The sequence below is a fragment of the Pleurodeles waltl genome, chromosome 3_1 (genome assembly GCF_031143425.1).
Source record: "Pleurodeles waltl isolate 20211129_DDA chromosome 3_1, aPleWal1.hap1.20221129, whole genome shotgun sequence".
Classification (NCBI taxonomy): domain Eukaryota; kingdom Metazoa; phylum Chordata; class Amphibia; order Caudata; family Salamandridae; genus Pleurodeles; species Pleurodeles waltl.
The window spans coordinates 1,494,806,792-1,494,832,381 of record NC_090440.1 but is presented as its reverse complement, the minus strand read 5'-3'; the positions used below and the strand labels follow the sequence as shown (position 1 = coordinate 1,494,832,381).

At 44.8% G+C, this 25,590-nt stretch overlaps 1 protein-coding gene across 1 annotated transcript in view; it reads left to right on the top strand.

The window, feature by feature from the left end:
• LRP1B (LDL receptor related protein 1B) overlaps positions 1-25,590 on the top strand; it is a 4,500,992-nt gene that overhangs the window by 3,252,883 nt on the left and 1,222,519 nt on the right. Inside the window, exons 37-40 of the mRNA XM_069225083.1 lie at positions 16,815-16,944; positions 17,535-17,661; positions 17,824-17,975; positions 18,271-18,395. Coding sequence (XP_069081184.1) covers positions 16,815-16,944; positions 17,535-17,661; positions 17,824-17,975; positions 18,271-18,395 — 534 coding nt within the window. The remainder of the gene's footprint in view (positions 1-16,814; positions 16,945-17,534; positions 17,662-17,823; positions 17,976-18,270; positions 18,396-25,590) is intronic.

Below are 25,590 nucleotides of genomic sequence, written 5' to 3'. Positions count from 1 at the left end.
TCATAGTATGTGGGCACATCCTTCCTTGCCGAAATTTTCAAAACTGATCTAAACCTCAACTAACAGAATCAGTAACACAGATATATGAAATAAATGGGTATTGCATTACACTTTTTTTTAAAGACTAAAGAGGATAAGATTGCTATAATATGGATAAGGTGCATGCTATAGTAAAGACATAATGTAAAGGCATAAGAGGCTTTGATCTCATAGAAAAGGAAGGACACAAAACGCAATTTTTCAGTGAGTGCTAGTAAACCACAGAGGGTAACCCAAAAACCGATCGGGCTGGGTAGAAGATAACCATTACATACGACAATGCCCTAACAGGGGAAAATAAATTGTTTATATATCATAAAACAACATAGGTGAAAACAAACAAACTATTTATTCATACAAATATAATATTCATTTATTTACTTATACATAAATATCAATTTAATATATTCATCCTATATGGACAGCCCATCTGATAAAACAACACACCAAAGGACAGGTAGTGTGAGAAAAAATGCTCGTGATAGATAGAAAGAAGAATAATGCATATTCCAATGGATCAAAAACCTATATGAGAAACATTAAAAACAGTCCGTTGGTTCTTTTCTGTTTGCTGCATTAAATCCATTCCATGTCCTCAGAGAGTCTAAATCAATTGTTTCTATCCTCCAAAGATACTATGCAGAAACCAATCCAGACTATGATATATCCGTCGACCTTTCAACCCTTTTACATCTTGGGCCAAATCCCAGCTCCAATGGGTCTTCTTCAGGACTAGTATGATGGGAGTCCCTTAAATATATCCTCAGACTTCTTCACTTCTTTTACTTGTCTATTTATGAGGAGATCAAATCTAATTTTAAAATACCATTCCTCCTCATATACCAGGTCACCAATCAATTCCAATGCACTCTTCATTCACGTGTGAGCCTTCAGAAGACCGAGCGTTCACAAAGCAAGTTCAGGGAGGCATGCAGAATAAAAGAACTATGCAGCCAGGGAGCAAAGGTGGCTAATAATTTGATTTGGCACATGTATAAGCAATTTAAATATTGGGGCAGATTTAAGAAAAGTGGTGCTGCATCCACTGCAGTGCCACTTTTCTTGCGCCCCTTACTGCCCTGCTAATGCCACAATGTGTGCACCATATTTAAGAAACGGTACACCATGGTAGAAGTTAGGGAACTAGCGTCAACATTTTTTACAGTAGTTTGGCGTTTTTTAGGATTAGCATTAAAAGCACATTGAGGCCCACTATAAATAATGGTGTGCCTGCTTTTAACGCTTCCTCTGCTCAGGCATTAAAAATGCCGCAAAAAGTGGTGTAATCTTTTGGATTTCTTTGCAAAATGTTTTCAGCTGCCCAAACTAGGGAATGCCCCCTTGCATAAACTAGGCCTGGTGCAGACATAATGCTTTGCAAGAGATTGCAAAGTGGCATAATGCATGCATTAAGCCACTTTGTAAATATGAGACAGTGTTTTTGCCATTATATTGCCACATCTATGTAAAAAAACTATGCTAATGTGGCAATATATGGCACAATGGGCTCGTAAATCTGTCCCATAATTTCTAACAGAATGGCATGGCAAGCTATCCCATTCTATGAACAGCAGCACACAGATCTATACCCAAATTTTGTTTGAATAACATATGCATTCTATTTTGTTGGTAGCTCTTCTGCGTGAATACAGTGACATTATGGTTTATGGGAAATGAAGCACACTGATTTGTAATACCAAACATTATTAATGCTATGACTTTTGCCATGAGTGGGCCGGAAAAACTGGGATTTTGAGAAAGAAGGGGCCTCACTTACAAAAATCTGACGCATCGGTATCAATGCGTCAGATTTCTTGCACTTCCCTAAGATCACCAAGCGACTCCATGGACTCAATGTATTTACAATGCAGAGCTACATGGCGCATGTTTTCACAGATGGGTAAAAAATTGTGAAGCATCTGTTGGTGCTAAAATAACACATTGCTGGAGTAGATTCATAAAAATTATACTACTCAAGCAATGCAAGGCGGGTCTAATGAAAAAAGCCCTCTGTCCATTTTATGCTTGCTCTGAGGAGGTGGTGAAATTCAGAAACTGTGAAGTTGCAGAATGACACAGTGAAATGTTGTAAATTAAACTGCATCAGTTCTGCATGGCTTTTTTCCTGGGAACGCCTATCCTGCATATATTATACCTGGTGCAGGTATAATCTGTAGCAAGGCTGACACATTGGGCCCAATGTATATGTTTCTAAATGTGGTGCAGAGCAGTGAACTGCTAGCGCCACTGCTGCGTAACAAAAAAAGATGCAGTGGAGCTCAAAGGGCTTCTGAATGAGGCACTAGGGTTTGCATATGCTTATGGTATTTCAGGTTTTGCAGTCCTACTGCTAATCCATGATTTTCCCTGTCCACATCTTGCCAGGGATTTCCTTGGGAAATGTACTAATTGCACAGGGAAAACTGGTTGGAAAATTTTGAATTTTGTGCATTTTGAGCGTGAAGGTGTCCTGTATTCCTAGCAGAAACCTACCAATCACTAAAACTGGGTCCACTTAAAATGAGCTTATTTTGTGAAGAAAGTGTGAAAGTATTTCTCAGCTGTAATGTTTCTGGTTAGTATTGAGCAATGTGGGTGTCACCTTTAGCCTTAGTCTCTTCCACAGTTTTGGGCTGACTGTTGTCTTAATATTTGAAGAGCTGGAGCACTGCTATTTTATCATCTCAGACAGTGGTAAATGATTACTTGTCCTAGGAACATTCAAGGCATTGCTGCTTCTGGTTGGAAATATAGCAACATTTGTTCTGATATCTAAATTAACAAATGAACTTGACAAAAAATACACAAAGCTATTTAACAAAATAATGTAAACTTTACAGAGAACATTACAACAAAAGAATTAACATGGAGAGCCACACAACAGCAGCACAGCACATCACAATCATAGTGTAATAATAAAACACAAAAATGCACATGCATAAAAAATAACAGAACACATCTCCACCATAACAAAACACCACAAAAGAGAGGTGCACAAATGTTTTTGTCACCTTACTACCTCTAGAATCCTGTTTTTATAATACTGTGATAGAAGGCGTTTGGAGCAATCCCTTCCTTAACTGGCCACCAAGGACATGAAGTAGCACCAGGCAAATTTATTTTTTGATTCAGTTATATATCTGTATAAAGAATCATGGTTGTGGATATCTAGTGACTCCAGCTGCAGCTCAAAGATAACGCACAGTTATCTGAGGCATGTTTACAGTTACTTACTATGTTAGGCTGATAGGCTTTACATGGCAGACTTTCAATGCCTGGGTGTGCTGTGCAATGTGTGGTGGAAGAGGGAAGTAAAAACAAAGGTCCACACATGAGGAGAGATGGCTTCCAGCACAATAAGCTCATTTTGATTTCCTTATTCAGAAACAATCACCAAGAAAAAAACTGATGGGCTAACTGTGATGACAGGTTAGCCCTCCCAGTATGCCATTTTGTTGAAATTTGTTCAAGTACATCTGATGGATCTCATTGTCCAAATATGAAACTTATTCTTAACATGCTATGCATCAAAGGAGAATAATGTCCACCTCTATACATTCACTTTACGATTTTTGGTAAAACTGCTTTTCATCCAGCCCCTCAGTGACTGCCTAACAGGGACCTTCCCATCCCCAGTCATTATTTTTGGGCTTGGCCTTTTCTACAGGGCCATCTTCAAACTTTTCATGGGGCAGAACAAATGAAAGATAAGGCTGAGAGCCTTGGAAGAGAGAAAAATGTTGTTAACTCATGAAATTAAAGAGCTGGACTTAAACGCCAAATAGATGTTAGAGTCCAGCAGGAATGGTGGCAGAAAAACTACAGTGCCCAGGTGGTGAAGGAAGGGTTCACATAACAGGGACTTGGTGCCTTATTTTGATTTGGAGGAAAACATAAACAGATGGTTTGAGGCATATGAAGTAGCTCTAGAGATGCACAGGATCCCTGAGGAGGATTGGGGAGCTGGCCTCTGGAGGCATATACCTAGGCACGGGAGAGACACCTTTCTTGCCTTAGAAGAGGGGGACAGGAAGAGGTATCCCTACCTACCCTTGTCAAGAGATATGTATTCACTCCAAATGAATATGAGTTCGGATGCAGATATTGTCAGAAATGGTCTCACCAGTCCGGGGGGAGATTTTCTGTATTACTTGGGTAAGGCACTGGATGGTTGGTTGAGAGGTAGTGAGGTAAACCCTTTTGAAGGGCTGTGCAATTTAGTTGCAATAAAACACATGTTCAGCCATTGCTTTCCAGTGCAACACCAATAACTGGTTGATTGCAAGCTCTCTGACCCTAGGGAGCTTGCAAATTAGGCAGACCTCTGGGTGAGTACCTTAGTGTCTAGGAAGGCATTACGGAGTGGTCCTATGGAGGGTGATTCACGTTCTCCCAACAGAGTAGGGGGGTACTCAGTGACCCAGAGAGGTCCCTTTATATTGTGTGGGGTGAGGGGTAAGGGTTTCTAAGTCGTTTATGTGCCTTCTACGCATAGGAGAGGAGGTTTTGTTGGACAGAAGCCAGGGTATCCTATTACAATCCCTAGTGCTTGATTTGCTCCCAGCTGGGGCTCATGCAGGGAGACCTAGTCTGTACCAAGAGAGCATCCACTGGTGAGAGCACCACATTGTTAGGTGAGCTGGGTAGAGTGACCGCCCAAAGCGCTCTACCAGTTCAGTTTTCTGGTGGTACCACTTCTCAGCAGAAGGTACAGAGACCCCTATGGAGGGGTATGAGGTAGAAAGAGTCCACGGGGGAAGAACAGTGTGTCAAGGGTTGGCAACTCTGAGACCAGAGTACCCCAAGCCTGACCCTGGTGAGGCCACTTATGACTTGGGGTGCTCCCTGCCCTGTCACAGAGACAGAGGGCAGGAGGCCTGTGCCATGCAAGCCCCTGCATGATACAGACAGAGCATGTTATCCTTGATGGGGTGGTGCCCCCCAAAGTCCCGGCTCACAATCTCCTGTTCGGCTTAAGTGTACCGACCTTAGGCTGAGTGGTCAGACACAGGATACCACTCCTACACTGGTGAGAGGTAGAGTGGAAGTAAGGTGTAAGCTAACTGAGGCTACTGACCACCACTCTGAGGAATTTCAGAGGCCCCTGGATTACCTGGGGCCTGGATGTTGACACAGACAGCTGCCATTGCCTTCAATTGGTTGCTGTCTTTATGGACAGAATCATCCTTTGATTGGGGAGAAACGTCTGACCCAAAAGGTCAAATGGGCCACGTCACTTTGTTGGCCATGGTGGTGCTGTCTGCCTATTGGCATGCCTCTGTGAGCAGGTTAAGCTAAGGAGCTGCAAAGATGGGGTTTACAGATGAGAAGAAGGGTTCCCCATGGGTCAGTTCAGAGGCTCTGGAGACTATAGACAGTGAGTTCAGATGCATAGAACTGACTTGGGCCCTGCATAACAGGGTCTTCGTCATAAACAGGAAAGTCCATCAGGGTAATGATTAGGCTACCCTGGCTTTTACCTGGAGGGGGTTCATGTGAGACTTGGCCCTTTCTGATTTCTGCAGGGTCATCCTCAGTCCCCTTCACCTTCTTTCTTCTATTTTTTTGCTTTTGTTTTTTTGTTTTAATTGGCCTTAGGACTAACAAGTGCTAAAGTTCTTGTGTTCTCTTCTCTAAATATGGTTGAATTGGCTTATGCACAATTGGCATATTTAATTTACCTATAAGCCCCTTGTAAAGTAGTACTACATTTGCCCAGGGCCTGTAAATTGAATGATACGCTTCTAATGGACCTGCAGCACTGATTGTGCCCCCACTTAAGTAGCCCATTAACCACATGGCAGGCCTGCCATTGAAGAGCCTGTGTGTGCAGTTTTACACTGCCATGTGAACCTGGCAAAATAACCCTCCTGTGAGGCCCAAACCATCCCTTTGTATCAATATGTCACCCCAAAGGTAGGCCTTTGACAACCCAGAGGGCATCGTATAGTGTATTCAAAAGGCAGGACATGCACAGGTTTTACATGTCCTGGTAGTGAAGAGCTCTCAAAGTTGTTTTTCACTAGTGAAAGGACCATTTCTCCCATAGGATAACATTGACATTACATTAGTACATTTTAAAAGTGTTCTTAGACTTGGCATTCTTGACGTGGTATCCCCTAACTTTTTGCCTGTTTCCCAGGTTGTTGATGCGCGCTGGACTCTCTTTTTGCTGTTTTTGTTACTCTGGGCACTTTACCACTGCTATCCAGTGCTAAAATGCAAGTGATCCTATGTAAAATATATGTGTAATTGACAGTCCATGATTGGCATATTTGATTTACTAGTAAGTCCCTAGTACAGTGCACTAGAAGTGCCCAGGGCCTGTAAATCAAATGCTACTACTGAGCCTGCAGCACTGGTTGTGCCACCCCCATTAGTAGCCCTGTAAACATGGCTCAGGTCCTGTCACTGCAGTGTCTGTGTGTGCAGTTTTAAGCTGCCAATTCTACTTGCCAGGTGTACCAACTTGCCAGGCCTAAACCTTCTCTTTTTATACATGTAAAACACCCTTAAGGTAAGCCCTAGGCAGCCCCATGGGCAGGGTGCAGTGTATGTTAAAGGTGAGACATGTACTGATGTATTTTGCATGTCCTGACAGTGAAATACTGCCAAATTCAGTTTTCACTGTTGCAAGTCCTATCTCTCTCATAGGCTAATATGGGGGCTGATTTTAAATATTATTAAAGCGAGATCCCCTTTGGGAGCAGATGGACATATGGAGTTTGGGGTCTCTGAACTCACAATTTGAAAATACATCTTTTGGTGAAGTTGGTTTTTACATTGTGTGTTTGAAAATATCACTTTTAGAAAGTAGGCATTTTCTCGCTTAAACCATTCTATGACTCTGCCTGGTTGTGGATTCCCTGTCTGTGTCAGTTTGACAGTTGGGCTGTTTGCACCTCTCTCTAGACAGTGACACAAAGGTAGCTGGGGTGTAACCTGCATATTCTAATGAGCTATCTATGCTGGGAGGGAGGGGAGGAGTGGTCACTCACACCTGAAAGGGCTGTGCCTTCCCTCACACAATGTAGTCTCCAACCCCCTGGTGTGTGTCTGAAGCCTGGCCTGGGGAGGGCAGGATCTCAAAAACAAGAGAGGCTTTCCTTTGAAGCAGGCCTACTTCAAAGACAGAAAGGGGTTTAAGAAGAACACCCAAAACCCCTAATGATTAGATCACTTCTGGATTCAAGAGGAACCTCTGCCAAGGAGAAGAGCTGAAGAACTGAGGAGAAGTGCTGCCCCTGCCTGTGATTGTGCTTTGTTGGGCTATCCTGCAGTTGCTGCTTCTGCCTGTGAAAAGGGGGCAAAGACTGGACTTTGCTGTGCATTCCTGCTTGAAGAAGAATCTCCAAGGGCTTGAACTGAGCTTGCCTCCTTTTGTTGAAGTCTCAGGTCCATCAAAGACTTCCCTTGCCAGCACCTGGGCTCTCTGCTGAGACTCCTGCCCTGCCAAGTGGTGCCCTATCTAGGCCCTGGGCCCTTGGGAGGTGAAGCTGGCATTCAAGAAGTGAAAATCGACGCACAGACGGAGTAAATGTTTGATGCACCTTCCGTCTCATGGCTGGTAAACGACGCGCCGCCGGTTTCGTGGCTGAAATCAACACTCCACCTGCATCGCAGCTGGAAGATTGGCGCAACATAGCTGGAGAAACGATGTGTAACACCCGCTAACGGAGGCTGATAATGACGCAAACCCCTCACAGCATGGTTTTGTGATACCGTGCGACTGGATCTATAACGTAATATTACTGGGCACGGAAAAATAACGCAAAGCCTTTCCGGAATCGAGGTGCACGTCCAGATCGATGCATCGCTCTCTTGCGGGAGAGAAGAAATGACGCACGTTGACCCGACCAGAGGAAGAACGACGCACGGTCTCACTTGCAAGTTAGAAATTGACACACCGCTGGCCTTTTTCAACACACACTCACCTGTGCATTGTTATTTTGATGCTACCCAGTTACTTTTGAACACTAATAACATTCTCACTGTTTTCTAAAGGATTTAAGACTCTTTTGCTTTTTAAATTCATAAATTGACTGGTGTATGTTGGATTTTTGTAGTTTTGGTCTTGTTTTGTTTAGATAAATATTACCTTTTTTTCTTAACCTGCGTTATGTCATTTTGTAGTGTTTTCTTTGAGTTACTGTGTGTGTTGGTACAAATACTTTACACATTGCTTCTGAAGTTAAGCCTGCCTGCTTGTGCCAAGCTACCAAGGTCATTAGCGGGGGTTAACCTGTTGTGATTCTCCTTTACCCTTACTAGAGTTAGGCTCCTTGCTTGGGCAGGGGGTAATCTGACTGCCAACCAAAGACCCCAATTCTAACAAGTGTAATTCCCAATCTCAAAGAGATAATGTTTTCAAATTTGGTGTTACTGGGATCACAATTTAAAATCCAAATGTATGATGAAGTCAGATTTTAAACTGCAATTCGTAAAACTTAATTTTTAGAAAGTTGGCAATTTCTTACTTAAGTCATTTGGTGCCTGCTGTCTTCTTTAGTCACATGTCTGGGGTGGGCAACAGCTTTGCTTTGTATATTCCCCCTAGACAGCTACAAAGAGTGAGAGATTAGGTGTGACTTGATGGGCCATCCTGGTAGGATAGGAGGGAGGAGCTGTACCCAACCTCACTTACGTCTGAAGAGGATGTGTCCTGTCCCCACACAAGGAGCTGCATACCCTCCTATAGTGAGTCTGGAGCCCAGGAGGGGAGGCCAGAGCTTCTGTTCACTTCAAAGACCTGTTTTTGAAATCTCCTCCACTTCAAAGGCACCACTGGGTATAAGAACTAGACCTCAGTGTAGGAAAGTACCCTCTTTTTTGCATGTTACCCCCAATTTCTGCCTGTCAGTGTGTTTGACTGTGTCTCTGGGATCCTGCTAACCAGGGCCCCGGTGCTTATGTTCTCTCTCCTCTAAATGTTGTCACTGCATACTGGTAATCCAGTTTTTTATCCCAAATTGGCATAGTGGACACAACTTATAAGTCCCTAGTATATGGTACTTAAGTACCCATGGCACTGGTTTTATAATACCATGCACTCGGTGGGCTCCACAGTGGACCCTCAGTTCTGTCATGCCAGGCTTCTGAGGTTTTCCAGGCAGCCTCAGTTGCTGTCACCTCAAAGATATGTTTATCCCTCCTGTTGCCCAAGCAGCTCAAGCCCAGAAAGGCAGAACAAAGAATTTCCTTTGGGAACTTACACCCTCTCCATTTAGAAATAGGTGTTACAGGCATGGGAGGGAGAGCTTTGAAGGGCACAGATGGTGCCCTCCTTGCATAATCCAGTCTACACCAGTTCAGGGACCCCCAGTCCCTGCTCTGCCATGAAACTGGACAAAGGAAAGGGAAGTGACACTCCCCTGTCCATCACCCCCCCTGTGGTGGTGCCCAGAGTTCCTTCTGAGTGTCCCTGGATTTTGCCATCTTGGATTCCAAGGTGGTAGGGAACTCTGCGAGCATCTGAGTGGCCAGTGCAGCAGGTGACGTGAGAGCCCTCCCCAGATAGGTGCTTACCAGTGTAGCTGACCAATCCCCCTTTCAGTGCTATTTAGGGTCTCTCCTCTGGGTATTTCCTCAGATTGGGATAGCAAGACTCCAGAAGGAATCCTCTGCATCCTTTACTTCACCTTCTTACTGACGGAACTGCATCTGGACCTTCCAGGAGCTCTACAAACTGCAACGAAGAAGCAAAGACAACTTCTGCAACATTGTATCTTCAGCTCCTGCCAGCAACTGCAACTGTTTCCAGGTTGTGCATCCTCTGAGGACTGCCTGTCTTCAGCCTGCACCAGAAGAACAAAAGAATCTTCCTTGAAGTGAAGGAGTCATTCCATGATTCAGCAAGCACCCCTCTGCAGTGATGACCGCTGGCTTGGTTCCCCTCTCCTGAAGAAGTGCGTGGATCCAGCAACACAGGTTGTGGACTGAAATGGTCCGACAGTCCTGAAGTCCAGCTGTCCAACTTTGGTAGAGGTAAGATCTTGCCTTCCCACGCAAGACAGTACCCCTGTGCACTGCATTTTTTGCAGTTGCCAAGGCTTGTGGCATCCTTCCACAAAGTTCTGTGTGCACTGTGCACCTCTGGCCCCAGCACTCTATCCTGCAATGCATAGCTTCCTGCGTGGTTCTCCGGTGACGTCAGATTCCTATGTGTAGTGCTGCGTGGGCCTCCTTTTGCACCTTCTTTGTCCCCTCATTTTTCCCTGTGCTGTGGGACTGAGAACATGATGCCTGGTCTTCTGAGGGCTCTCTGAGGTGCTGAGAGCCCCCTCTGATTCTCTCTCCTGGGTAGTGTCCGCCAGGTCCTTCCTGGTTCCAGGCAGCGCCATTTTCCACTAACCACGTGCCTTGCATGTGCCAAGGCTTGTTGGCAGAATCCAGCTATGCAAACCAGACTGCAATCATCCATCCGGCATGGGACATCATCTGCACCACCCAGGAACCTGCATTCGTCTTCTTGGGTGCAGTACTGACACCTTCATCAGGGTGCTCCTGTTCTCCCTCATCCGGGTGCTCCTGTTCTACCTCAACTCTTGACTTTGCCTGCTTCTTCCACAGGTCTTCAGGTCCAGGAATCCATCATTGGTGTCTTGCAGTCTCTTCTGGTTCATGCAAAATTTTCTATCACGTGTTCTTGTGTGTTCTAGGAAACTTACTGTGATTTACACCTGTTTTCCTGTGCTCTGGGGTGGGTTCTATTACTTACCTTTGGTGTTTTCTAATACTTCCTGCGCTCCTCTACACTATACTTGCCTAGGTGGGAAACCGCCTTTCGGATTCCACTATTTCAGTATATGGTTTGTGTTCCCCCTCGGCCCATTTCTTACTATTGTGATTTTCACTATTTGCACTGTTTTCTAACTGTTTACTTACCTGCTTTTGGATACTAGTGTATATATTGTGTATATTATTTACCTCCTAAGAGAGCATAGCCTCTAAGGTATTTTTTGGCATTTGTGCTACCAAAATAAAGTACCTTTGTTTTGTAACACTGAGTATTTTCTTTCATGTGTGTGAGTACTGCGTGACTGTAGTGATATTGCATGAGCTTTGCATGTCTGCTAATGAGGCCTTGGCAGCTCATCCACACTACCACTAGAGAGCCTGGCTTCTAGACACTGACTACTTACACTAATAAGGGATAACTGGATCTGGTATAAGGTGTAAGTACCTTTGGTCCCCACTACAAACCAGGCCAGCCACCTACACTCAGACGTCAGCACTTTTGTACACTTCTGGACCAGTGGTACTCTGTTAGAAAGAAAAACTGCTGCGCTGCTGAAAGGTCAGCCAATCTGCTGGATTGCCACCATTAAGGAGGTGCTACCTTATAGTGTTGATCTGCTGCCTGCTGTCCTCTTGCCTAGAGATGAAGAACTGGACCTGGAGCCCATATTGAACCCAGGACCCCACAGTGACTCAAAGGGCTAGTCTGCTGGTCCCCTTAACTGAGCCTCAGGGACTCAACATTCTCCCTACAGCTCCTGGGCCCATGTTCAACGAGGTCCTATCCATGCATGAGGTGACTCTCTTAAGTCCAGGTCCTTTGGAACTGTTTTTTAAGCTCTTTAAGTCAAGCTTTTGGGGTCCAATAATCTAGCGCAAGCAGTCACTAGTTTGTCTCTTTGCACAGCAAGCATCGTCTGCCCACATGGATCGCCACTGTGAGGCTGCAGTCCTGGTGTCCAAGATGCCTGGCCTCTTCTTGCACCTCTCCGATGATCGTCACTGACACTCTCCTTGCTCCTGGCAAACCTCTTCCTCTTAGCACAATTCTTGAGAAGGAAAAACTTCAGCTAAACTAGTCTGGGACTGTATCCAACCCACGCTCCATTGCTGTCGACTATAGCTTTTGACTTTGACCTGGTCTACTGTGACCACATAGATGGGGTTTCACTTTATGCTTTTAGCCACTATACAGCAGTTTATTCTTTAAAAATTCAGAACTCCGTTTCTACTGATTGGATTTTTGTTATTTTGGTTTGTTTCATTTATTTTTCAAACTTTCAGGGGGATCTTTTTTTGTGGTGTTTCCACTGTTTTACTGTTTGAAGTGCTGCACACATACTTTACACATTGCCTCTAAGTTAAGCCTGACTGCTCTGTGCCAAGCTACCAGGTGGGTGAGCACTGGTCAATTTGGGGTTTGCTTGTACCTTACCCTCACTAGTATTGTGGTTGCTGCTTGAGCTGGACTCACACTCTAGTCAACCAGTTGCCCTGTTTCTAAAAATCATTCACCCTTGTCCCTCTCTGGCAGGCCCATCCTATCCCTACCATGAAACTCTAAGCCAATCATGCACCAATTTTATTACCTTCTCCACCTCTTCTGTACCTTGTACTCTTCCAGAAGAAAGAAATGTATCCCTTTATTCCCCTTGAATTGTATTTTGTCTTCTGCACTCCAAAGCAAGCTCTGTATTCCTCAATCCTTTGTTCTGCACTTCTTTGTCCCTTCCGATATTTTCAATTGGTGTAACATTCCCCTGCCTCACTGCTTCATTACTTTCAAAACATGTTGCAATAACCACTCGGAGTTTCCCCACACAAGATTAATCCCACATTTTAGAGAAAGTGTTTGATATGTATCATTTTTAAGCAATCACTGTAATTATATCATTTATATGTGTTTTTGCTTGAGCTATTGAATGAAAAACAAACAGGTATTCTATAATTGAAATGAGCATACATGTGATTCTCATGTCCTGATTTTGTAGGGGAAACTCTTGGTAAAGCTGCAGGAGCAGCCCGATGTAGACATGCTTATGGGAACTAATTCTTCTTTGAAACATTAGACAGATAAAAGAAATTTAAAGGACATAGGAAATTGAAGTGTGGAGCACGATCCCTATGTGGATACAGCTGCTAAAGTTACTAAAGACAAGTAATTAAATATAATGAATGCATATATATGGATATATTTTCAGTTTATACCTTGATCCACAGTGCATTTGCATCCCCCAAAATTATCACAGTTCCTGAATGACCTGTCATATCCTGATTTGCGGAACACATTAGTGAAAGATGAACTCTTTTAAAGTTCCTTTTATGTTTAGGACAACTGTACATGCTGACGTTTGCCAAACAGCTTTTAGTTTGTGTCTCTGGGTTAAGGGAGAATAATTTCCCTAAGAGGTATGTGCTGTAATCATCCTTGGGTTTCTCTTGTGTGTTCGCCCAAGTTTGACGTATTCCGACCTCAGAATATACAGCTGATAGAATGGAGGAGCCTGAAAGCATCATCACATTCATATAGAGAGAAAAAGTGTCTTAGAAATACAGAGATGCTAGAAGCCAGTAGGAGCAGTATGTTTCTAAATTAGTGCCTGGTTTCTAGACAAAGCAGCATTTGGCAATCATATCAGTAGATAGTTTGAAATGTTTATCTTTCACCCAAAGGCTCAACAGACATATTTTCTTTGAAAGATGCCTTTCTGGAAGCTTTGCTAAAATCCCAGTTGCCTCACTGTGCGTGTAAGTAATATACAATATGTCAATCATTCCACTGAAGTAAACCAGAAATATTTAATAATTTCATGGGCAATAACAGGTAAACCTATCTGTGTTCCCCGTTGTGGACCAGTTCCAAGAAGGGTCAAACCATGTGGAATGCTCCATCTTGTTGGGGGATAAAGGTAAGGATGAACAAACATAGAAGGTAAATGTCAAATAGTTACTCACATTGATGAAAATAAACAAATTATGAATGATTCCTGAATTGGAAAATAGCAATACAACAAACCCGGTTGTAGTTAAAATCAGTATTCCAAGATTCTCTGTTTATGGGATGCAAATTGCAGGCAAGACCAGTATCTTGATACAGAGAGAATCTAGAGGATCACTAGAAGTTTAAGAGCATCTTTCAAGAACCAGTTGAAATGTCAATCCCCTATTATTAAAATACATCAAAATAAAATTGCTCATGTATAATGTATTAACTTTAGAAAAACACAGGAATATCTTTAATGCCAAGACTTATCAGACCTCTGAGTCAGAACTGTTTGATCAAAAGTCATATAAGGACATAGCAACAAATATAATTACAGTAGGCTGTAGAGTATGAGTTGAGCGTGTAATAAGGAAGTCCAATATAACATAAACTCTAAAGAAACAACACACTACATGTACGGTGGCGAAGGCTTTCTGTGAATCACATGTACGTGTAAGTTAGAATGTCAGCTTTTATGCTCAGTCTTTCTGCCATACACTGTAAGCTAACAGTCTAATGTAAGACTCAGATCTCTTTGGCAGCCTTAGCTTTTGTGAAGAAATATATGTAGTTTTCTGAGAAGAAATATGCCTGTAAAACTGGATAATCCAATTACAGGGGGTCTATAAGTTTGCAAACACAAGCCATTTTCCCCAGAGGATCAAAGGTGCAACATTCTTGGGTGAGTCACATGAAAAAATGCAGACCCATAGACAGTCAAGCATGTGCCAACAAAGCAGAGGTCCTCAGCCTCTTTTGAGTCCTCACAACTTATTGGTTTCCCTGAGATGGTCACTTCCTGTTTACAAGAAATCTTTTAGACTGATACACTTCTCAGGATTGATGCATAAGTTAGATACACAGAATGGTCCACTTACATGTTTATCCATTGTGGTGAGGCATCAAACAGGACAAGTCAACATTACTTGTCAAGCTGAGAAAGTGGTAATCCATTGCATTCGACCAATGAGAAGCAATAAGGTTGCTTGACCCAAAGATATTTTATCTACTTTGTGCTGTGCACACAATGACAGTGGTATTATGATTTTAACCCATTTCTTTTTTAAGTCAAATTAAAGGCAAGGCTTCTGCCAAAATCCTAAAATGCTGGGTAATTACACTGTTTTTCGAGAATGATATTTAAAAAGATCCAGCTGCTATTGATCAATTAAATCACTTAAAGTTATTGGCAAGGCAACTTCAAAATGGATACATGTCAAGAAGTCAGACCAGATGGCGGAACAGAAGATTCTGTCTCACTGAAAAGCTGCATTCTCTGTAGGCCCTAGCACAGATACTCATTGAATATGATAATCAAGAAGGGGGGAGGGGAAGGATTAGGAAAATCTATTTGAATATAGCATTCCTTGATCTTGCACAGCCTCTCAATGTTGAAGATTAGGGTTCCTTACATTGACAGTGGCAATTAATCATTGTATGACAATTGAGACATGTCAGTACAGACATAAGTGTCTCAGTAAGAAAAGGCTGATGTGAGGATACAAAACAATGTTCTTCCAGTACAAAGGGTGAATAAATTGTGTGCTCTCATCTTAGTCTCTTTCTCCAGCTGAATGCATATTTTGTGAAGGAAATTCGTTGAAGAGAGTTAAAATTGCCATATGTGGTTTCACAACTAGTTGCAATTGCTCTTTTGTGTGAATGGTGGGATCATGATGAACTTGGCTACCAGGGTGGTACAAGGTATTGTTTATTTACCAAGATGTTTTCAATAAAACTTAATAGAAGCGGCATTGTGCTTTTTGAAAAGAGCTGTATGAATTACATTAGGTCAATAAACAGATTCAATCCAACTTAGGTATTGTCTTCAGTAGTAGTGGAAGCTAGATGGCACAAATGCAAAACATTAAGCAAACAAAACATCCCAATGCTGAATCATTAATCAGGTTCTTTCCGAAATGTGCTAGCCAAATGAAGTAGTTTGAACTCTAAGGTACCTTTTTTGCTGGGGCCAAAATGTAGGGCACTGGGCTTTATAAGCCCCATAACTAGTGCTGAGTTCACTATCCAGGAGTATTTTAAAATACCCTCTCCATTCTCCTCTTTTGAACAAGACTAGAGATAACCAGCCTTCAGTTTCCAAGAAAAAAGGTGAGATTCTCCTGTGGCAGGTAAAATCTTTTTTTTCAGCTTCTGAAAATATGAATGTGCCTGTACAATGAGACAGTCTTTAAACGATTTATCTCTATTTGAAATGATCCAATAACATTTTTAGAGGCCTGTACCCTGAGAATGATTTGTGAGCAGTTTCTCTGATCCTCCATATTGCATTTAGAGGTAGACATGTCCAAGGAAACACTCTCAGTTAAGTTTCAAGACTGGAAGTGGGCACATGAACATATATCGCAGAGGTTGTATGTTCAGGTGAAGGAAATCTGGGATAGGGGCAACACCTATTTACATCCCGGATATTAGGAAATGCATTAGAAATGGAATTAGGTTGGCTAGAATTAGGGACCAGTCTTACCGGTAGAAGGGAAGTGGAAGAATTGACGATTTGCCACACTTTCTATTGAGGTGCAACTACTACTGAGGGTTAAGGAGCGATTTGATCAAAACCCTTTTGTTTGGCCTCTGAACCTCAGCTGTGCTTTATTCTTTAGCCTATTTAGTCGGTGAGGCCAGCATGAGTCAGATGCAAGAAGCTGCAGGGCTTGCCTGACTATTTTGACTATGGTATATCCTGAATAGGATGCTTTTCTTTGTGTGTTTAAGCTTTGTTATCCAATTTTTCAAAAGGGTAAGGGTTTTTTGTGGAGTCAGAAATCATAATAAATGTTTAGATGATGTATATAGACACACTTTAATGAAAACTATTTACATTTTTAGTTTGGCCAATACTTTTTGTGACACAAAACAAGAACATTGTAGAATCGATTATTGCATTGAATTGAATTAAATGCATATCTGATTAGATTAACCGAGTACTTGAAAAGAGTTGATTAATTTTGTTCAGAAAAGCAAGCCACCTTTATTAGAGGTTCCTGTGTTAAGATCAGATTTGACGACACGGATATTTTCCATTTTATTTCAGGCAATATATACTGGACGGATCATGGCTTCAATTTAATTGAAGTGGCACGACTAAATGGTTCCTACCGATATGTAGTTATATCGCAGAGTATCGACCAGCCAAGAGCTATCGCAGTTCATCCAGAAAAAGGGTAATTTCAGTTCTACCATGTCATCGGCCTATCTTAATACATTTATGCAACATGCACCAGAAGTTTGCTGATAATAGTGAATGTCTCATCAAGCAGTTGTACATTTGCAACTGGGTATGCAAAACTATTAATAAATTGTCTTCATGCACATTGTTATCATTTGTGTTGTACCTCAAATGAGCATCGAAGAATATTCTGGCTGAAGATGTCCATGGTTTTATATATTAATAAAGAAAGGGGGACAAAATGATTTTTATATCAAAGTGCTACTGACACCAAAAGAGCAACAGAACTAATGTTTGCACTTCTCTGTGTGCAAGGTGGGAATCCTTGTGACATGAGGCCTGTTGTATTTAAGACAAATGTAAAATAATGCCTTTCTGTTTCTAGCAGCACTTAGATTTTCTAAAAAAATTGCACTCTTGCAGACATTCTCTATGACATTTCTTGCATATTTATCTTTATAGCTGATATCTGTAATGTTGCAAGATTTCCACACAGGGATCGCGATATCTGCTTAAAGCCGGAGTGCTGTGAATAAAAAAGGTCTTTCATAAATCTGATTTGTGTTTTTTTTCAAACCCCTTCAGGTACTTGTTCTGGACTGAATGGGGACAAAGTCCATGCATAGGAAAAGCGCGTCTAGACGGATCAGACAAAGTTGCCCTTGTAAACACGGGTATTGCGTGGCCAAATGGCATTACCTTGGACTATGAGGTAGGCTTCTGCGTTTTAGTTTTTCAAGCAGAGCCTTTTCTTCAGTTGGATATTAACATTTGCTGTATTGTTTTGGTTTACTTTTCGATAATTGGCTCTATCGTAACACTATTTTATGGTAAATAATGACTCATGAAGTTTCTTTTTGCGATTGATCTTTAGGAAGATAAATTATACTGGTGTGATGCCCGCACAGACAAGATAGAAAGAATCGACCTTGAGACTGGAGGGAATCGGGAGATTGTGCTGTCAGGGAGCAATGTGGATATGTTTTCCGTCGTAGTCTTTGGGGCTTACATCTACTGGTCTGACAGGTAATTTATTTTTCCATAAGTATTTGAGACTCAAAATGTTATTTCAGCACCAGGTGCTTCACCCTTGTAGGTTTAGACACGCTTTCGCAAGGTCACACTAAGGTTCTCACGGAACCATGTAATTTCCACAGAAAAGGCAATTTAGATATTCAGAGCTAACGCATATCAATGTCGCAAACCAGAGGATCCTTCACCTTATGTGTGGCCAGCTGTCTTACCACTTTCAATGACTTGTCACTCGTTAATTAGCCGACGGTGGTTGATGAGTAAATCTTCGATGTTTCTTCTTTACCAGGGCACATGCCAACGGCTCCATTCGGAGAGGCCACAAGAACGACGCCACAGATGCTGTGACGATGAGAACAGGCCTCGGAATCAACCTGAAAGACGTAAAAGTCTTCAACAGAGCTCGAGAGAAAGGTTAGCGCGTCCTCGTGATGTTATTAATTATTCTTCAGTCATGTGCTCGTCTTTATGTCCATGCATCCCTCGACCCATGCAAGTTAAATATACAGCTTTCGGGCGCGCTCTGCATCCCTGCTGCAGTGTCTGTACCGCTCTAGTGAGCTTGGTGTCTGTTTTATTATCGATAGTAATTCCTGCTGTTCACTAGAGAACTTGTCATTGACTCTGCAAATACGGTGGTCTTATACATGAGGTTTATTTGAACAACGAAAACACATTTTTAGTGGAATATATTTAATGAAATCATATTTTCCGGAAAATGTGTGTTAATATTTTGCTTTTGCAGAAAAAAATAAAGGTACGGCAGTAGCAATCGAAAAGATAAGCAGGCATTCTGTTTCAACAATATGCATAGTGACTCCAATAGCTTATTGAAAAGGTTTACAAGAGTTCATGACTTAAACACAAATAATATTACTTATTAATACCTACTATTTTTCCAAATATAAAAATGGTCTTTATATATAAATATGGCTCACACAAACAGTGTTCTCGATTGTTAGAAATGGGGTTTTTGGTTGGCAGTCAGGTTGCCCTCTGTCCAAGCAAGAACCCTCACTCTTGTCAGGGTAAGTCACACACAATCCAAAATCAGCCTGTGCTCACCCTCCGGTAGCTTGGCACGAGCAGTCAGGCTTAACTTAGAAGGCAATGTGTAAAGCATTTGTGCAATAAACCATACAACACCATAGCATAACACCACAAAAATACACCACACAGTGTTTAGAAAAATATATAATATTTATCTGGGTATCTTCAGGTCAAAACGATCAAAGTTGCAATATAAATTTGTAAAGATATCACTGAAAAGTGATATAAAGCGTCTTAAGTCTTTAGAAAGTAAACAGAGTCTCTTTCAAACACAAAGTACCTGGTTTCTGGTGGAAAATCTCCTCAGAGGGCCACAAAGGAAGAGGTGCGTGGAAAAAGGGTGTGTGCGTCGATTTCTCCCCAGCACACACAGACTTGCGTCGTTATTTTCCACGCGGGGAAGTTGGCGTCGTTTTCCGGCGCGCGTACAGTCTCTTTCTGTGGATCGCGGGGATTACCAGATGTCCCGGGTCTGTGCGTGGATTTTCCTGCTTGTTCTCCGGTTGCGCGTCGGTCTGCGGGGCTGTGCGTCGAAATTACGATCTCACGGCAGGCGTCGCGTCAATTTCTCCTCTAGACTTCGATCTGCGGGGCTGCGCGTTGAAATTACGATCTCATGGCAGGCGTCGCGTCGATTTCTCCTCTAGAGGTCGGGCGGCGTTGTCCTTGCGAGGCCGTGCGTCGGATCTTCGATCGTCCCAAGAGCATCGCGTCGATCAGCGTCGGAGTGCGGCGTTTTTCTCGCCGCGAAACAAGCTGTGCGTCGAAATTTTCGGCGCACGGAGCGTCCAAGTAAAAGAGAGAAGTCTTTTTGGTCCTGAGACTTCAAGGAACAGGAGGCAAACTCTATCCAAGCCCTTGGAGAGCACTTTCACAGCCAGACAAGAGTTCAGCAAGGCAGCAGGGCAACAGCAAGGCAGCAGTCCTTTGTAGAAAGCAGACAGGTGAGTCCTTTGAGCAGCCAGGCAGTTCTTCTTGGCAGGATGCAGTTTCTGGTTCAGGTTTCTTCTCCAGCAAGTGTCTGATGAGGTAGGGCAGAGGCCCTGTTTTATACTAAGTTGTGCCTTTGAAGTGGGGGTGACTTCAAAGAGTCTCTAAGAAATGCACCAAGTTCCCTTTCAGCTCAATCCTGTCTGCCAGAGTCCCAGTAGGGGGTGTGGCAGTCCTTTGTGTGAGGGCAGGCCCTCCACCCTCCCAGCCCAGGAAGACCCATTCAAAATGCAGATGTATGCAAGTGAGGCTGAGTACCCTGTGTTTGGGGTGTGTCTGAGTGAATGCACAAGGAGCTGTCAACTAAACCTAGCCAGACGTGGATTGAAGGGCACAACAAGATTTTAGTGCAAAGAAATGCTCACTTTCTAAAAGTGGCATTTCTAGAATAGTAATATTAAATCCGACTTCACCAGTCAGCAGGATTTTGTATTACCATTCTGGCCATACTAAATATGACCTTCCTGCTCCTTTCAGATCAGCAGCTGCCACTTCAACAGTGTATGAGGGCAGCCCCAATGTTAGCCTATGAAAGGAGCAGGCCTCACAGTAGTGTAAAAACGAATTTAGGAGTTTCACACTACCAGGACATATAACTACACAGGTACATGTCCTTCCTTTTACCTACACAGCACCCTGCTCTAGGGGTTACCTAGGGCACACATTAGGGATGACTTATATGTAGTAAAAGGGGAGTTCAAGGCTTGGCAAGTACTTTTAAATGCCAAGTCGAAGTGGCAGTGAAACTGCACACACAGGCCTTGCAATGGCAGGCCTGAGACAGGGTTAAGGGGCTACTGAGGTGGGTGGCACAACCAGTGCTGCAGGCCCACTAGTAGCATGTAATCTACCTGCCCTAGGCACATGTAGTGCACTCTACCAGGGACTTACAAGTAAATTAAATAGTCAATCATGGATAAACCAATCAGTAGTACAATTTACCCAGAGAGCACATGCACTTTAGCACTGGTTAGCAGTGGTAAAGTGCCCAGAGGTCAAAAGCCAACAACAACAGGTCAGAAAAAATAGGAGGAAGGAGGCAAAAAGTTTGGGGATGTCCCTGTCAAAAAGCCAGGTCCAACATGACCCCCTACCAGCCTAAAGCCAGGGGAGAACAATCACTATCCTGATGTACTTCCCTGTTTGAGGCGACAGAACAAGGACCCAGGCCCACAACAGCAGGGGCATGCTCCAGTTCTTCGCCTTCCTGACTCCAATTGGATCACTCTGTCCATACTCTCAGGGCCCACTAAGCCAACCCATGGGGAACCTTTCTCCTTACCTGCAGATCCCATCTGTGCAGCACCTAACCTTACTTTGCTCACAGATGTATCCCAGGAGCAGGATAGTACCACCATGACCAACACAGTGGTGTTGCCCACTCTACTCCCGGGGTGTGACACTTGTCCCCTCCCCAGGGATAACTCTGTCCACCCGGACAGCAAGCCACAGTGATTACTGACAGCTGCCAGGGATGAGAGCCAGGCCCCAGGCCTCTCAAAGCTCTCCAACCACTGTGGCTGTGGAGAGTGGGGGGTGGTAGCCCCAGGTGCTGGGCACCCTTTAACCACTCTCCCTTCCACCAGGTCAGGGATGACAGCCTGAACCTGGTCCTCCCCTCTGGGGCTCTGTACCCTCCCTCCTGGAGCGGTACCCCCAGAGTCCAACATGGTCAGGGTGCTTACAGAAGTCGCCCTGTACCATTCCTCCACCAGTGCAGGGCTGTTAACCTGCAACTGGCCCTCCAACCTGGGGCCTGTACCTTCAGGTTGGACTAGGGCCCGGGGTGAGGCTTCCCTCCCCCTGCCCTCCCTTCTGGGGTCCAGCACCCTCCAACTAGGAGTGGCCTCCTCAGAAGACAACATGGTAGGGGCACTGTTATCAGTGGCCCCTCCCTTCAGGTCCGGGGGGACACCCTGAACCTGGTCTTCCAGCCCAGGGTCTGTACCCTCAGACTGGATCACTGCCTGGCAAACCAGGACTTCCTGGGAGGCACACCTACCCCCCCACCAGGTCAGAGTTTAACCTCTGCACCTGACCATTCAACTCAGAGTCACCACCCTGAAGTTGAACAATTGCCTGGCATGCCAGGACTTCCTGGAGGGCACACTGACCCTCCACCAGGTCAGAGTTTAACCTCTGAACTTGGCCATTCAACTCAGAGTCACTACCCTGAAGTTGAACAATTGCCTGGCGCACCAGGACTTTCTGGGAGGCACACCTACCTCCCACCAGGTCAGAGTTTAACCTCTGAACCTGGTTCCCCAACCCAGGGTCACCATCCTGAGGTTGGGCAATTGCCTGGCACGCCAGGACTTTCTGGGGGGCACACCTACCCCCCACCAGGTCAGAGTTTAACCTCTGAACCTGGTCATCCAACCCAGAGTCAACACCCTGAGGTTGGACAATTGCTTGGCACAGCAGGACTTCTTGGGAGGCACACCTACCTCCCACCAGGTCAGAGTTTAACCTCTGAACCTGGGTATCCAACCCAGAGTCAGCACTCTGAGGTTGGACCACTGCCTGGTACACCAGGACTTCCTGGGGGGCACACCTACCCCCCAACAGGTCAGAGTTTATCCCCTGAACCTGGTTAGCCAACCCAGAGTCACCACCCTGAGGTTGAACCATTGCCTGGCAGGCCAGGACTTCCAGGGAGGCACACCTACCTCCCACCAGGTCAGAGTTTAACCTCTGAGCCTGGTTCCCCAACCCAGGGTCACCACCCTGAGGTCGGGCAATTGCCTGGCACGCCAGGACTTTCTGGGGGGCACACCTACCCCCGACCAGGTCAGAGTTTAACCTCTGAACCTGGTCATCCAACCCAGAGTCAACACCCTGAGGTTGGACAATTGCCTGGCACAGCAGGACTTCTTGGGAGGCACATCTACCTCCCACCAGGTCAGAGTTTAACCTCTGAACCTGGGTATCCAACCCAGAGTCACCACCCTGAGGTTGAATCTTTGCCTGGCATGCCAGGACTTCCTGGGGGGCACTCTCACCCCCCACAAGGGACACACCGTCCCCAAGGGCCACACAAGAGTCTGGTTGGCGCAGGTCTCCCGACCTCTGCCCATCCGGCAGAGTCTGGGTTTCCCCCAAACCAGAAACGGTTTCACCTGGGTCATTCCTGGGGGGCTCTGCTCTCAGAGCTGTCCCCTGACTCTCAAGGTCCTCCACTGGGGTCTGCAACCCCCTCTCAACACTATGTCTGGACTTCTGCACCCCCTCACTAGGAGGGGTACTGCCAGACACCAGAACTGTTGGGATGCTGGCTACAGTCACCCCCCCCCCCAAAAGTTCTTCTGACACTGTGGGGCTTCCCTCAAAAGATGGCCCTACGGTACAGGCTAGGCTTCCCTCCTGGTGTTCCCTCATAGAACCCTCTAGGACCTGGGACCTACCTGGGACACTACAATCCTTTCCCACCACACTCGGTTGGGAACCACCTAGACCACTTCCTTCAGGAGCACCCCCAAATGCCTCTTCAGACTCTCTGGTACTCACCCAGAAGTCTGCCTCCATTGTAAGTTCCCTGGGGTCAGAGAACTCACACTCCACCTGGTGTTGGCGTAGCTCTGGAAAATAAGGACCAGACATATGCTCTCCAGCAATTACATCACTCTGCCCTTCACATGTATTAACCACAGTACCCTTCACCCAACCACCCAGTAACTCAACCTTGGAAAAGCACTCTACTTCACCCTCCTGAGACTGGTGAGACAGTATCTGTCTGTCCCTGACACTCAACCCATACTCTTCTGGGATGTCTCTACACTCTATATCCAGGACGTCCACCAGGGGGGAACCCTTTTCTCTGTCACTCTCTGCTAGAGTCAGTAAAGTGTCCCTCCCCCCAGTAGGAAGATGACTCCCTGTGCCAGTTCCCCAATCCTTCTCAGGGACCCTGTGCATAACGGGAACTACCTCATACCCTTGAACTGCCTGGGGTGTGTCAACTCCCTTCTTCAAGTTGGGCACCAAATCTCTGGGCTTGTGCCCTTCTTCAGTAGTACTAGATGCAAGATTTTTGCTGCCACCATCTGAACTGGACTCAGCCCTTCCGGCCTCCAGTTTCAGCTCTTTACAGCTCAGCTCTTGAGCTGCAATCTTTTCTTCTTCCAGGGCTAAGAGTCTTTTTGCCTCAACCTCTGCAAGATACTCCTCTAATTGTTGCTCCTGTCGCCTTTGACCTCGGAGCCATTCATCTATTTCTGGGTCACTGTCCAACTCTGAGTAGTCTTCCTCCTCATCTGAGTAGTCTTCCTCCTCATGTGGGTAGTCCTCCTCCTCATCTGAGGGGTACTTAGTCATTTGGTTTCTTGCTGCCTCTCTCTCTGCCCATCTTTCCTCCCCCCAGACTATGTAGTGATGGAGCATCTCCGCCTTAGTAGATCTCCTTGCTACAGGAAGGCCCCATTTTCAGCAAAGCTCCCTTAGGTCAGCCTTAGTGAGGTGGTCAGTACGAACAAAGAATGAGTAGGTAAGCAATCCCATTCTGATAAGATCTTATCAGCAAAAACCAAAATCCAAAGTCCAAAATATCAATAGTATATCCAGGAGGACATCAGAGAACCAAAAGCCAAAAAAGATGAAAAATCAAGTTGACCTTCAACTGTGGGTAGGTAGTGAAATACTTAGCTACTGTATGTCACTGCACAAACACAAGTCCTATCCTCACCGCTGATCACCAATGTTAGAAATGGGGTTTTTGGTTGGCAGTCAGGTTGCCCTCTGTCCAAGCAAGAACCCTCACTCTAGTCAGGGTAAGTCACACACAATCCAAAATCAGCCTGTGCTTACCCTCCGGTAGCTTGGCACGAGCAGTCAGGCTTAACTTAGAAGGCAATGTGTAAAGCATTTGTGCAATAAACCATACAACACCATAGCATAACACCACAAAAATACACCACACAGTGTTTAGAAAATTATATAATATTTATCTGGGTATCTTCAGGTCAAAACAATCAAAGTTGCAATATGAATTTGTAAAGATATCACTGAAAAGTGATATAAAGCGTCTTAAGTCTTTAGAAAGTAAACAGAGTCTCTTTCAAACACAAAGTACCTGGTTTCTGGTGGAAAATCTCCTCAGAGGGCCACAAAGGAAGAGGTGCGTGGAAAAAGGGTGTGTGCGTCGATTTCTCCCCAGCACACATGGACTTGCGTCGTTATTTTCACGCGGGGAAGTCGGCGTCGTTTCCGGCGCGCGGACAGTCTCTTTCTGTGGATCGCGGGGATTAGCAGATGTCCCGGGTCTGTGCGTGGATTTTCCAGCTTGTTCTCCGGCTGCGCGTCGGTCTGCGGGGCTGTGCGTCGAAATTACGATCTCACGACAGGCGTTGCGTCGATTTCTCCTCTAGACTTCGATCTGCGGGGCTGTGCGTTGAAATTACGATCTCACGGCAGGCGTTCCGTCGATTTCTCCTCTAGAGGTCGGTCGGCGTTGTCCTTGCGAGGCCGTGCGTCGGATCTTCGATCGTCCCAAGAGCGTCGCGTCGATCAGCGTCGGAGTGCGGCGTTTTTCTCGCCGCGAAACAAGCTGTGCGTCGAAATTTTCACCGCACGG